The sequence below is a fragment of the Pteronotus mesoamericanus genome, unplaced genomic scaffold (genome assembly GCF_021234165.1).
Source record: "Pteronotus mesoamericanus isolate MK-2021 breed Mesoamerican mustached bat unplaced genomic scaffold, CSHL_Meso_final contig_199, whole genome shotgun sequence".
Taxonomy (NCBI): domain Eukaryota; kingdom Metazoa; phylum Chordata; class Mammalia; order Chiroptera; family Mormoopidae; genus Pteronotus; species Pteronotus mesoamericanus.
This window is the reverse complement of record NW_026555083.1, coordinates 222,918-237,777: the sequence shown is the minus strand read 5'-3', so window position 1 is coordinate 237,777 and position 14,860 is coordinate 222,918. Positions and strand designations below refer to the sequence as shown.

General features: G+C 44.5%; 1 protein-coding gene across 2 annotated transcripts; it reads left to right on the top strand.

Annotated features, from left to right (window-relative positions):
- The first annotated feature begins 275 nt into the window (after positions 1-275).
- On the top strand, positions 276-14,328 carry ZNF329 (zinc finger protein 329). Of its 2 annotated transcripts, XM_054567825.1 has the most exons (3): positions 276-319; positions 2,776-2,906; positions 11,578-14,328. In XM_054567825.1, the coding sequence occupies exon 3, from the start codon at positions 11,598-11,600 to the stop codon at positions 13,215-13,217; it is 1,620 nt and encodes a 539-aa protein (XP_054423800.1). In that variant the 5' UTR covers positions 276-319; positions 2,776-2,906; positions 11,578-11,597; the 3' UTR covers positions 13,218-14,328. The 2 variants fall into 2 exon arrangements, with proteins under 2 accessions (XP_054423800.1, XP_054423801.1); XM_054567826.1 differs by lacking the exons at positions 276-319; positions 2,776-2,906 and adding an exon at positions 352-396.
- Positions 14,329-14,860: the final 532 nt, after the last annotated feature.

Genomic DNA, 14,860 nt, shown 5'->3' with positions numbered 1-14,860 from the left:
GGGTATCAAAAGATGCGGGAGGGACAGCCCGCGGACGGCGGCTGTCCCAGCGACGCGCACGGAGGGCGGCGGGGGGCAGCGGTCAAAGCCAGCTCGGCGAGGGGCGAAGGCTGGGCGCCCAGCGGGCAGAGGGCAGGGAGAACCTCGCTCTGGACGACGGCCCCGAAGACCCGCGGTCCCGGGCGGAGCGGAACAGCCGGGACGTCCCCCGCGCGCCGGGCGGGTGGGGCGGAGCCTCCAGGGAAGCACACAGTTGGGTCTTGGCGCGCGCACGCGCACTGGCCCGAACATGGCCGCCGCCACGGGCTCTTCGCTGGCGGTGAGTCCCGCCGCGCCTCCTGAGTTTCGGTATCACAGTGTCCCCCTGCGGGGAGTGTCTGCGTCCGCCGAGTCCCGGTGGGTCGTGAGCGGCGCGTTGGGGACGGGTTGCCGGCGGGCAGTGGGCGCGGTCGGCTCAGAGGGCGGGGTGGACCCCGGGCGCGGCCCCCTCGCTGGTGAGGACGCCCCTGCGCGGGAGGACGCCTCCCGCTGGGGGAGGGTCCCGATCGGGGTGTGCGGACCCCTCCTGGTCTGTGTCCTCCTCCTCGCGGAGCTCAGCCGTTCCGCGCTCGTCTCCGCTGGTTTTCGGGGACGGGGTCGCGTGGGCCTGCCTCGTGTCCTGGCCGCGCTGCTGGGGCGACCCCCGGCTACCGCTCCTCTGCTGCCCCTTGTAGGGGCGCCGGGGCGCCGGCCACCGGTGCCGTTTCCCCGAGTCCCGCAGGTGTCAGATCGCCTGCCCTCCTCCCGCGGCCCCCCGCGACCTGGTGTCTTCGCGGTCCGGTGTTGGTGCGGGTCCCAGCGAGGGCCGCCTGCTCCACCCGTTTTTGTGGCCGTTTTGCTTCTCTCTCCCTGGGTTTTAGAGGCTCCTTCCCTTAGCTCCGCTCTCCCCGGTGGTCCATGGTGAAAGCTTCCAGCCGTGGAGAGACGCGGAAAGTCTCGTGCGACCCCTTAACAGCTGCTGGGCTCGCTGTAGTTCGTCTTTCTCCCTGTCCATTCTTTTACCCATCCATTAACTGTTTGGGGGGACACGTTTAAATTAAAGGGCGGTTACCGCCGTGCTCCCCCCTCAAACACCTCACCGTACGTGACGTTGGAGTTCATTACTGTTGCTTTCTTCAAACTTTGAGGCAAAATTGGATGAGTTGTGATCAGTGCAACCCAACCCTTTCTCAGAATTCCCATCACCCCGGAAAGATGCCTTATTCTTCACTTATTTAAAAATTGGGTCACTAGGGCACTTGGGCTTGTGTGTTTTCAATTCCAAACCTGTATTTGTTTGGTTTATTTACAGTTACAGCAAGTCGCTTTCCTCCATTCTGTTGCTTGTTTTCTCTCCCTTCCCACCAAACTTTTTTTTTAAAAAAAGATTGTATTTATTTTTAGAGAGAGGAGGAGGGAGAGAAACACCCTCCGTAGCCTCTCACACACCCCGCACTGGGCACCTGGCCCGCACCCCAGGCGTGTGCCCTGACCGGGAGTCCGGCCGGCACCCTCCACGTTGTGGGACCAGGCCCAGCTGAGCCACACTGATCACGCAAACCTCCATGTTCTTTGATTGGAGTATTTAAACCATTGACATGTTCCTTTTTTCCTTAAAAAAGTCCCTTTAACGTTTCTTGTAATACTGATAATACTGGTTTGGTGGCGATGAACTCCTTTATTTCTTGTCTGGGACCAACTTTTTATTTTATTTATGTTTTCAAAAAGAGTATTCCTTTATTTATTTTTAGACAAAGGGGAAGGGAGGGAGAGAGAGGGAGAGACACAGCGAAGTGTTTCCTCTCCGGGGCCCCCTGCGGGGGAGCTGGCCCACGGGCCCTGACTGGGAATGGAACCTGCAGCTCTGGGTCCCAGGCCGCTGCTCAGTCCACTGAGCCACACCAGCCAGGGCCACAGGTTTTATTTCTAAAAGTGTCCTACGTACAAAAGAGTTGCAGGAGTATTTCAATGAACACTTGTAAAACCATCCAGATTCTCTAGTTAACACTTCGCTCCATAAGCTTTACCTTTCTTTTCTCCTTGTCTCAAATACACATACACGCACTCTCTTCATATATTTTACACATACAGCCCCCCAAGAGGATAAAAGCTTCATTACTCACATAATGAGGCTGCCATGGGAGAGGAAGGCATCTTTTCGAGGTAATCCAGTAACAGCCTGAGAGCAGGAAAAGGAGTTTGGCTGGGCTGTTGCTGGGATTCGAGAGCGGAGCGGAGTGGAGATGAGGTGGCCTCGCCTGGCTTGGGGCTTGCGTGGTTTGAACTTCGGTCCAGCTCCGAGGAGGAGGCATTCAGGCTTCCTCGTTAGCTTTCCCAGACGTGGGGTGGAAAGGAGGGGAGGGGTGGGGAGGTGCCTGACAGCTGTTAGTAGTCAGTCATCAAAAATGGAGTCAGATTTTATAACAGGTGGTAGTCAGGCGGGTGACTTTGTTAGGACAATTCAAAATTTTGTGGCAAAGAATTTATTTTTATTAAAGAATGCATCATTTCCCTTGTTGGTGCGGTTCAGTGGATTAAGTGCCCTCCTGCGACCTGAGAGGCCGCCAGTTCAGTTTCCAGCCAGGGCACAGGCCTGGGTTGTGGGCCAGGTCCCCAGCAGGGGGCATGCGAGAGGCAGCCAATCATTTCTCTCCCCTTCTTTCTCCCTCCCTTCCCCTCTCTCTCAAGATAAATAAATAAAGTCTTTTAAAAAATGAATTGTATGAATAAGTAAACATTATCATGTTTGGTCCACAGAGATGGCAGGAACCATGCAGACAGTCTTGTATAGCTGAGGTCTGGCAGCCTTTGATTTCAAACATCCAGGCCCTGGGCTTAAGTGAATTTCTCTGCAGCGTTCTAGAGACTGGGGATAAAGCCCCTCAGAGGTGAGTGCCTGGGGGTAGAATTCTACACTACCTTGGTTTATCTTACAAAACTGTTACTTCATGAAGTCTTAGGTTCAGAATTGTGCCAGTAGGGTCTAGACCAGTGGTTATGATCCTGACAGACTCAACACCTGCTTATTTTTTTAATAAATATATATATATTTTAAAGATTTTATTTATTTTTAGAGAAGGGAAGGAGAAAGAGAGGGAGAGAACCATCGATGTGTGGTTGCCTCTCACGTGACCCCTGCTGGGGACCTGGCCTGCAACCCAGGCCTGTGCCCTATACTGGGAATCTAACCCGCTACCCTTTGGTTCGCAGGCCAGCGCTCAGTCCACTGAGCCACACAAGCTAGGGCTGCTTATTTTTTTAAAAAATGCAGGTTTATTGAGATATAATTCACAAACCATTCAATTCACCACCTTAAGATAAAATTTAGTGATTTTTAGTATATTCATTAGGTTGTATAGTGGTGTATCCATTACCAATAACAATTTTAGAATATTTTTATGTAAAAAAATTTTTGTTTATTGATTTTAGAGAGACAGAAGTGGGGAGAGAGAAACATCGATTTGTTGTTTCACTTATTTACTCATTCATTGGTTGATTCTTATACGTGTCCTGAGTGGAGATCAAACCCACGACTTTGGCTATTGGGACGACACTCTGACCGACTGAGCTATCTGACCAGGGCAATAGGATGTTTTATCAGCCTCAAGAAGAAAATCTGTGCCCGTTAGCAGTCGCTCCCCATCTTCTCCATCCCTTTTAGGGCTAGGCAATTCCTTTGAGTTAATTTTTGTGTAATGCTCATTCTTTATGGTCATGTTTGCAATGTGCCTTTTCCCAGCCTGAAAGGAATTTTATAGATAACACTACATATCCACATAATTTTAAAAATTCTAAAGTCCTGTGTGCATGTAAAGAGTCAATAAAAAAAAGAGTCAATACAAAAAACGGCATTTGTTTTAAAATATGTGTGTTTGTATTTAAATGCTTGGATAGAGCTACCGTATAAGGCATAGGAAGCAGCCTGGTGCTGGAGATTGTAGGTTTGGATTAAGAGAAATACAACGGTCAGGATTCATTGTCTTCAGGGAAATTGAATGAGGTGAGGTATGGGTGGATGCTTCTGGAACAGTGAGTATTGGAGAAATGAACCCAGACCAAGTGTCTGAAGCAGGAAAGGAAGAAAGGCAGTACCTTGGTGGGCGTGAGTTCTAAGCATTTACACTACAAGTCAACCCAGAGTGTCCAGTGAGCTGTATCCACAGGTGAGCCACCCACCGTGTTACGACCTGGAGCAGCCGCAGGACAACTTATCACAGAAAACTCTCCCGACCTGAGGTGTCAGCATGCGCTGGAGCAGCATTCAGTGTAGAAAACCTTGGAAACCATCTTCTTCCATGGCCGTGGGGGAGGGGACAGGCTGGGGAAAATTGGTGACTCGGGGGCTGCAGAGGAGTGGTGTGGCATAGCGGACAGTTGAGAACAGGGTCAGGGGACAGGTGGGAGGCGTACATTGAACCCCCAAATATGCAAACAGGATCAAGATGAATTTTTATAAAGATTTTATTTATTTTTTATTATAGAGGGAAAGGGAGGGAGAAAGAGAGGGAGAGAAGCATCAGTCTGCGAGAGAACCTTTGATCAGTTACCACCAGCACACGCCCCAGCCAGGGACTCTGCCCACAACCCAGGCCTGTGCCCTGACCAGGAATCAGACTGGCGACCTTTTGCGTTGCTGGACGACGCCCAACCCACTGAGCCACACCCGTCAGGGCCAGGTGGATTATTTACCATGTAATTTTTGCATCATTGCATTGCTAAAAACAGTAATACCACAAATACGTATAAAGGAAATAATATGCGATATTTTATTTTTTTTATTTTTAGAATTATTAGATGTTTATTTGAGCTAAACTGATGACATATGCCACAGAGCAAGATGTCAAATGCTCCTGAGACTTTTTTAAAACAAATTTAATGAATGAAATTCAGTGTGATTCCTGCATTAAAAGCCCTGCTTTAATACTGTTTTCCCACAGTCAGTCCTAAATGTACTTGGGTATCCTGGTCACCATTTGTTTTTTGGGGTTTTTTTTTTATCTTTTTTTTTTTTTTTGTCTTTTTCTTTGATTTGTTCTTTGTGCAATAATCTCACTATGGCACTAACACCCGCATTGACTGAGGGCATATTTGGAATGGCCAGTTTTGTCAAGGAGAGAGGTGCAGAGTGAGGCATGAATTCATGAATTCAGTGCATATTGGGATCTCCTGTTAGCTTCCTTCTAAATGACGGTGGCCTTTTCCTCATGTCTTGTAACACACATAGTATTGTTCTGTTCTGAAGCACCCCAGGATGATACCTGCAGGGCCTGTGGGACACAGGATAAACATCAGGTGGGGCAGCTTCAAGCATGGTAGCAAATCTGCCGCCCCAGCCTCCGCCCGTCCGATGCCAGCAGTTCCCCTGGCTCTACCTTTGTGACAACCTAACACCTGCAAATTTCCAGATGCCCCCAGGGGATACTGCGAAGGTCAAAAGCTACAGGTCCAGCTGGGGGAAATTTGTCTCTTTTAGGGCATATATTGGTCCATCACTAGCATTGTTCTTGAAGGTATAAACTTACTTATTACAGCTTTATAGAGATATAATTCATATACCACACAATTCATCCAGAGTTCACAGTTCCGAAGTTTTTAGTATATTTGCAAAGTTTTGCCATCATCCCCGGTATGTAATTTCAGGACATTTTCATCAGACCAAGAAAACAGCTCATACCCATTATCAGTCATGCCCCGGTCCCCTCGTTCTCCCACCTTCTGGCAACCACAAGTCGACTTTAAGTTTTTATGGGATTACCTGTTTTGAACGTGATATAAATGGGATCATACAGTGTATAGTTCTTTTACTGAGCATAACATTTATAAGGTTCATCTATGTTACTGAAGCTTATATCAATAATTTATTTCTTCTTATGGCCGAAGAATATTAGAATATTCCATTATGTGGATTTATTTTTATTTTTTTTTAAAGATTTTATATATTTAGAGGAGAAGGGAGGGGAAAATAGAGGGAGAGAAACATTGATGTGAGAGAAACATTGATCGGTTGCCTATGTACACACCCTGACTGGGGACTGAACCCACAACCTAGGGATGTGCCCTGACTGGGAATCGAACCTGCGACCCTTCATTTTATGGAACAGCACCCAACTAACTGAGCCATACTGGCCAGGGCCATTATGTGGATTTTTACATTTTGTTTAGCTGTTCATCGGCTGATATACATTGATTTGGATTGTTTCCACTTTTTGTTTATCATGAATAGTGCTGCTGTGAGCTCATAATTCATGTACAGGTTTATCGTAGACATATGTTTGCATTTTTGGGGGGAGGAGGAATAATTACCTAGAAATGAAATTGCTGGGTCATATGATGACTCTATATTGACCTTTTCAAGAAACAGGCTGTTTTCCAACGTAGCTATACCATTTTACATTCCCAGGAACAGCGTATGAGGGTTCCAGTTTCTCCACTTCCTCACAACACTTGTTATTTTCTGTTGTTTTTTTTAATTGGCCAGAAGTAGTGATGATCTTTTCATGTGCTCTTATATCATCTATGTATAAATCCTTTATCAGATGTGTGCTTTGCAAATCTTTTCTACCATTTGGTGGGTCATCTGTCTTTCACTTTTCTTAGTGGTGTGTAAGTCTTATTTCGGTAAAGGTGTCTTTTAGAGATGAAGCGGACATTTCCTTTGTTCCTGAAGACCAGTTCCCCTCCATGCCCCCAAGACCCTCATGATCACATCTTTGGTAGGTATTCTTGCCAGGACATTTTAATATTTTTACTTTCGTAATATTTTGTTTGTCTGAAAAGTTTTCCAAAGTGGTATCCTTCTGTGTATGTCTGTCTTACCTCATTTCTTTCAAGTGCACACGTGTATTCTCCCGATGGACCTGGAGGAGGTGCTCTCCATTTATTGTTTTCACAGGACAATCACAGGTCACCCGGGCCCCCGTTCACTCCGAAGGCCCAGTACAGGGAACATGTGGCAGGGTGGCGGGGCAGCCTCAGGAGGCGTTTTCATTAGGAGCTTCTAGGAATGACAGCTGGGGGCACGGTCACCCCGCCCTTCAGCATCACCGTTCAATGCTGCGGACATGGCAGACCTGTGGGGTCTTAGTCTTCACTTCAGAGTGAACAGTCCTTATATCTCCTCATTAGATGTGACATTTACCTTAATTTCCCGTGTTCTTAGTTGTTAAGAATTTTTGTCATGAATCGGAACTTTCCTTAAAGTACTTTCTGAATTTACTGACATAGGGCAAGGGGGGCTTTTGCTTTAGCCTGGGAGCATTTTGATTAGGAGTCTGGGTCAGATTTCTTTAAATTAGTGCTTTATGAGTATACTGAGATAGCTTCCTTAGGTAGCTTATAGTTTTCTACTTTTATCTGACAATATGGGAATTAGGTCCATATTCTAACGTCCCACAGTCCTTGCATTGCTAGGATAAATCCAGCATTGCCACTTGGGTGATATTTTTACTGTTCCTTAGTTAAATCTCATTTGCATACTGATATCACCTACATATACCTCCTTTCTCTTTTTTAATGATCACTCTTGCCATAGGCATGTCTATTTCATTAGCCTTTTCAAGTAACAGACTTTTGGTTTTCTTCATCTTTTTGGCTGTCTCCATGTTTTCAGGTTCTGTGATTTCTGCTCTTACCTTTATTTTTTTCCTGTCTCTTACTCTCCCCCCCACGTCCCTTTATTATCACCTTCTACCTCCTGTTGGTTTACTCCATGGTTCTTTCCCTTAAGTCTTTTTTTTTCAATTTTTAAAAAATTCTCATTCCAGGGCATTTTTTCCTATTGTTTTTAGAGAGAGAGGAACATTGCTGTGGTAGAGAAACATTGATTGGTTGCCTCTTGTACATACCTGGACCGGGGGCCTGATTTGCAGCCTAGGTATGTGCCCTGACCAGGAGTCGAACCTGCAGTTTTTCAGTCATGGGACTGTGCTCCTACCAACTGAGCCATTCTGGCCAGGGCTTCCTTTGGTCTTAAGCTGAACAGTGAGCTCACTAACCTTCAGACTTTTAAAAATGTAAGCACGAAAGACCAACATTTTCTACCTAGAAACTATGTTAGCTGCATCCTCATTTGCCACACATTTTGAGTTGTTCTATTTCATCATTGTTCAGTTCTGGGTGTTTTCTAATGTCTCTCAAGATTTCTCTTTGATCTGTGAATTACTGAGAAATAACTTTTTATTTTTCCAAATAAATAACAGTTTGTTTTATGTATTGTTTTTCTTGTATTTGGTTTTCTTTCTATTACTGGTTTTTTACTTGACCACATTTACCAAGAGGTTGTGGTCTGGACTTTGTTGAACTGTTTTTTTTGGCCTGGTTTATGACTAGTGTTAGCAAATGTTCCACTTGTGCTTGGAAAGCACTTGGTTCTAATTGTTGGTACTGCACTCTTCATCCAGCTGTGCAATCAGGCTGTCTAATTACATCCTCTCCTGCCTATTTCTAATCAGTTTTGCTGAATTTCCATTTCTGAATGAGGTTCATTAAACCTCCCAGTATGGTTGGGTTTGCTGATTTCTGCTGATTCAGACTTTCAATCCTGTCTAACTTTGCTTTGTGTTGGTTAGCAAAGAGCCTTAAAATCTTTGTTTGGTTAGCATTGGTTGTCTCTTCCAAACTTTTGCTTTTGTCTTCTATGTTTTTTTGCTTTAGGTGTGTCTGTTACAAATGCATCGTGATGGAGCGTCTATCATGGCCATTTACATTTATTGTTTTATACTTTCTATTTAGCCTGTCCTTTCTGGGCTTCCCCCCTTAACACCTTCTGGATTGACCTAGTTTTATTTTCTCTTTTATCTTCCCTCCTACAACAGGATTTTTCCACCTCCACACTATTGACATTGGGACTGGATCATTCTATGTTGGGAGGGGCTTTCCTGTGTATCAAAAGGTGTTTAGTGGCATCCCTGGCTTCATTGTGCCAGATTCCAGTGGCACTGTCCCCTCAATGATGACAACTAAAATGTCTTCAGAAATCCCAAAATGTCCTTTGTGGGTCAAAATGTCCCTGGTTGAAAATCACTGCCCTGTGGGCTTAGAAGTTTTACACGATATTTATTTTATTCCTGACTTTCCCAGGTTTCACATGAATCATGAAAAATACAGGGGCGTCAAGACACAAGTTTTTTACCCTTTTCTCATCTTGCAGTCGACTGCTATCCAGGGTTTTAGTTCATCCCATTTTTAACCCCACAAGTCACTTACTGCTGCATTTTATATGGTCTGGAGTGGATTTCATTTAAACACATATTTGTAATTTCCTTTTCTTTCCATTCTTTTCCTTCTGGTTTTTTCCTGAGGAATAATGTCTCCAGTTCTTTTGGCTATTACACTTGGAAATAAACTCTGCTTCTGCATTTAAAAAAAATTTTTTTTTAATTTATTGATTTGAGAGAGAGAAATTTTTTATTCCACTTATTCAAGCATTCATTGATTGATTCTTTTAAAAAAAAGATTTTATTTATTTATTTTTAGACAGAGGAGAAGGGAGGGAGAGAGGGGGAGAAACATCAGTGTATGGTTGCCTCTCACACACACCCCATCAGGCACATGCCTGGCATGCAACCCAGGCATGTGCCCTGACTGAGAATCGAACCGGCGATCCTGTGGTTCTCAGGCTGGCTCTTAGTCCACTGTGCCACACCAGCCAGGGCTCATTGATTGATTCTTGTATGTGCTGTGACGGGGGACCAAACCCACAATTTTGGTGAATGGGGATGATGGTCTAACCAACTGAGCTCCCTGGCCAGGGCCTGGTTCTGATTTTCTGAAGCTTTCTTTATCTTACCTTCACTCTTGAACAATAACATATCTGACATTTTTTTCCCCCTGAGTACTTTGAAAGTAACCTCACATTACTTGCAGGTTTCTGTTTTGCTGTCATGATACTTTTCATTCTTTCCCCAGGGGTCTCTCTTCTCTCTCCTGGTCTTTAAGACTCTCTACCTGACACAGATCGATGTGCACTTAGGCTCAGGACTCATGCTTTCTGAGCCTGAGATGCCTAGGAGTGGAATTGTTAGGTGGAGGAGTGTGCCTATTTTATGTTTTGACAGCTGCTACCAGATCGTCAAGTGGCTGACCACTCTCAGTGCCTGCCAACTCTTCTTGTATGACCTGCCCAAGCTTTACATTTTTATACCTTATTTTACTTTTACTTGTATGAAATGTGCATATTTTATATTCATTCTTAAAGTTGTAGTTTATAGTTGCCTGAATGATGGTGGGAAAGAGCAGATATCCATGTTTTGGGGGCACTTCTATTTTCTCTCTGTGAAGTGCCTCTTTGTACCCTTTACCCAGTTTTTTTCTTCCTTTTTTGTGTTCTCTAAAAATTCTTTTTAGTTCTCAGCACTATTCCCTTTGTCTCTTTTATATTTTATACTACTGTCTCTCCATCTGCCACTTGTATTTTGATTCTTATTCTGTCTTCTGTTGTGTGGAAATTTTGATGTTGCTGTAAAAGTCATTAATCCTTGTCTGTATGGCTTTTGATTATTATGTCCTGTTGATCCAGGAGTGCCCATTCGTGAAGATATCCTATGTAATTTGAATTTTGATTTTAAGTCGAGGTCTTTATCCACCTGATATTTTTAAATATTTTTTCTGACGTGTAAAGGTCTAACTGATATCATTGTACCTAAAAAATATATATGTGGAGAGCCAGTTGTCTTGATATCATGAAGTGGAAGGGTGTGAGGGTGGTTACAGGAGGATCAAGAACGGTTAGGACACCAGCAGCCATGTACAGAGTGCTGTCCCTTCCCTGGCTTGGAGCCAGCCTCAGACGTGATTTAACTTTCCTAATATTCCTGCAGAGCAGTCACTCAGCCTGTGCTCCATCCCACCTGTGAAGGTTGAGCTCTTACCATCAAGCTGGGGTGGACTTGCTCATTCAGCACTGCCATATACATAATGTAACTTTGCGGCTTTGAAATGTGTACTGGTTGTTAAGCCAGGGGTGAAAGACAAATACCGTATGATCTCATCTATAAGTGGAACCTAATCAACAAAGCAAATAAGCAAGAAATGTGTGCTGGTTGTTGTACTGTTGATGGACACCAGCACACAGTGGCTGAGGTGGCCCAGTGTGAGTAGGATACCTGGCCTCTGGTCTCTCACTTGTCAGGCTAATTCTGTTGGTGATATATATCCCTAGTACTGTTCCTCCTGTCTGTTCTTTAGGAGGATAAAAACTGTGTGGCTGTCTTTGAACCTGTGCTTGCGTCCATGCCTTGATTTTCAGTTTATCACTCCCTTGTATAGATGTGAATATGAGAATCCCTAGCAGGTAGCTCGTTTGTTTAGAGCATCATCCCAGTGCACCAGGGTTGCAGGTTCAATTCCCAGTCAGGGCACATGCAGGAGTCAACCAGTGAACACATGAGTAAGTGGAACAACAAATCAGTGTGTCCCTCTCTGTCTTGAATCAATCTTAAAAAATTAAAAAGAGAAAACAAGTAAAATATCCTTGCCTAGCACCATTTCTCATTGTAGTCCCATCCATTCCTTCATAACTTCGTGTACTGAAGTTTGTCTTTTTCATTCTTCACTTTTCAGCCTGGGGCACAAGACTAAAAATGACAGCTCAGAATATTCCTGAGGAAGAACTACCCTGTGATGTGGAAATGGAAGGGTTTCCGAGGGAGGGTGTCCATTTCTCCATTCTAGGTGACAGTTGGGATTATAAAAACTGGGAGGGACACCTGAGGCAACCAGCTTTAAGTCAGGAAAAGTCAGGGGCTCAGGAAGCAATTTGTGAGTATCCTGGCCTTGGGAGGCCTTTGAGTGCAAGCTCAGACCTTCTGCCTTCTCAGAGAATCCCTACATCAAATGGTTTCCATATACATGACTCAGAGGTCAGAAGTTTGGATTGTGACCCAACTTTACCAAGTTCTCAGAAAAGTTTTGTAGCTAAGAGAACTGGCGACAGTGATGCCTGTGGAAAAGCCTTGTGCCGTTCCATGGAAGTTATTCAACAACTTGGAAGAAATCAAATGAGAGAGAAGCCCTATAAATACCCTGAAAGTGTTGAGTCTTTCAACCACTTTACTCCTCTTGGTGAACAAAAAATAACAAAAAGAGGGAAGAAATTGTATGAAGGCAAGGACTTTGGGGACATCTTTACCTTGAGTCCATCTCTTAATGAAAACAGGAGAAGTCTACCTGGAGAGAAGCTGTACAAATGTACTGAATGTGGCAAATGCTTCAAACGGAATTCTTCTCTTGTTTTGCATCACCGAACTCACACTGGAGAAAAACCTTATACCTGTAACGAGTGTGGAAAATCCTTCTCCAAGAACTACAATCTGAGTGTGCATCAAAGAATCCACACAGGAGAGAAGCCCTACAAATGCAGTAAGTGTGGGAAAGCCTTCAGTGATGGGTCAGCTCTGACACAACACCAGAGAATTCACACCGGGGAGAAACCTTACGAATGTCTAGAATGCGGAAAAACCTTCAACCGAAACTCATCTCTGATTTTGCATCAAAGAACTCATACAGGGGAAAAACCATACAGATGTAATGAGTGCGGGAAGCCTTTCACGGACATCTCCCACCTCACCGTGCATCTCAGAATCCACACTGGGGAGAAGCCCTACGAATGTAGCAAGTGCGGAAAGGCTTTCCGGGATGGCTCATACCTCACCCAGCACGAGAGGACTCACACTGGAGAGAAGCCCTTTGAATGTGTGGAGTGTGGAAAATCCTTCAACCGTAACTCTCACCTCATTGTGCATCAGAAAATCCATTCTGGGGAGAAGCCCTATGAGTGTAAAGAGTGTGGGAAGACTTTCATTGAGAGTGCCTACCTCATCAGGCACCAGAGAATTCACACAGGTGAGAAGCCCTATGGCTGTGACCAGTGTCAGAAACTCTTCAGGAACATTGCTGGCCTCATCCGTCACCAGAGGACTCATACTGGTGAGAAGCCCTATGAGTGCAGTCGGTGTGGAAAAGCCTTCAGGGACAGCTCCTGTCTGACCAAGCACCAGAGAATTCACACCAAGGAGACCCCATACCAGTGCCCAGAGTGTGGGAAGTCCTTCAAGCAGAACTCCCACCTTGCAGTACATCAGAGACTCCACAGCAGAGAGGGTCCCAGCCAGTGTCCTCAGTGTGGGAAAACGTTCAGAAGGAGTTCAGCCCTGGTCCGACATCAGAGAACACACCCTGGAGAGCATCCCTTGAACACATAGTGAATGTGGGCACACTGCTTTTCCAAATGCTCTTGAAAACCTTTGTGAAGGAGGGATGTCTTCAGGGGGGCTCCTCCCGTAGTACAAAATAATTTTTTTAGATGAAAAAAGTAAGTCACTTGAACTATCACCCCCTGTGATTATCATTAAGCAACATTCTGGCAACCATCCTTCTCCCACCTCTTTATGTGTACATAATTTTGCATGGATGGAATCACATTACAAACATGGTTTTTTAAATATAGAAACTTATTTTTAAATGTTTCTCTGTCCTACCCAATGAATTGAATGTAAGACATTCCTTAGCCATACCATTAATAAATGCCTGGAGGGAATATAGGATGGTAATAAATGTGGAAAAGGCTTCAGGGATGATCGGCCTGTATCAAACATGATAGCACATACACTGGAATAACACCTGTGGATGTCAGGTAGATGCTTCTCTGGAGACACCCCGCTGCTCCTGTGTCCGAGTGCATAAACTGGAAAGAACCTGTGAATGTGTTCTGTAACCAGTCAGTACCAGGAAACTTAATTGGAAGTGTCTCCCATATTGTACATACGCACACTCTTAGCAGAATCAAGTGTAATCAGTGAGAGCAGCTTTTGGCAGGAGCTCTTATTGTCTGTATCAGCAAAGATACCCTGGGGAGAGGCTCCCATGTGCTCCCCGTCACAGCAAGCACAGAATTAGAGTAGGTGGTTGTTTGGTTTTATTTCCATGTTACAGTCCTGCCAGGCGCTAAGGACTCATTTCAGAAGAGGCACTTGGAGGAGACTGTTGCTTGTGAATGAACAGTGATATCACTCTTAAGGAAAGACTGAAGGGGCTCCTTCTAGGATGAAATGGGCTGCTGTAGAAATGTGATGCACTGCTTTAGTTGTTGAAACAAAATTACTGAGTTATGTTTACCTTTCTCCCCTGTTGTTCACTTAGGACACTTCTGATTTGTTCCATGCTGAACCATAATTCTAAAGGTTTTGTTCCCATATTGAAATGTTATAATACAGCAGGTAACAACAAAAAAAGGCATAATTGAGATTTGCTGTATGACAGCCAAGATTTGTTTACATATGAATGTAGAATGGATGTTGATCATGGAGAAATAAATGTGGTTTTCCTAATGAACTGCAATTGTGTATGATTTTTTTCTCTATTATGAACATACATTGTTGCTTTCTTGGTGTCAACCTTGTTTCCATTCCTCCCCAAGGCTGCTGTTCAAGCAGAAATCTTGACAGCTGTTTTGGCCTTTTCCTAAGTATGTGATGTGAAATTTACTTCTGAATCCTCAATAGCAAAAATAGTTTCCTAGTTTCACTCACCTGTCTTTTTGTGTGTGGAGTGACTTACAAAGAGCATAAGAACAATTGGAACTGCGTAATGTAGTCTTTTCAAACCATGTGCTTCAGCTCATCAATGAATTGTGAAATCAATTTAGTGGATGGCCACTGGCATTACAGAGCCATGAAGTAGAATGGGTCAAAATTCATCATGTAGTAAAGGCAAATACTATTTTGTGAAACTTTTCAGCCATATCTAAATATGTTAAATACTAGAATGGGTTGCAATCTAAAATGTATTTTTTATTCGGCTCAAAACAGACTGAAAACACTCATAAAGGGTCTTGAGGAGATGTATC

Bases quoted from the DNA above. Each gene is read 5' to 3' on its own strand.
- ZNF329 (XM_054567825.1), top strand. From the start codon at position 11,598: ATGACAGCTCAGAATATTCCTGAGGAAGAACTACCCTGTGATGTGGAA.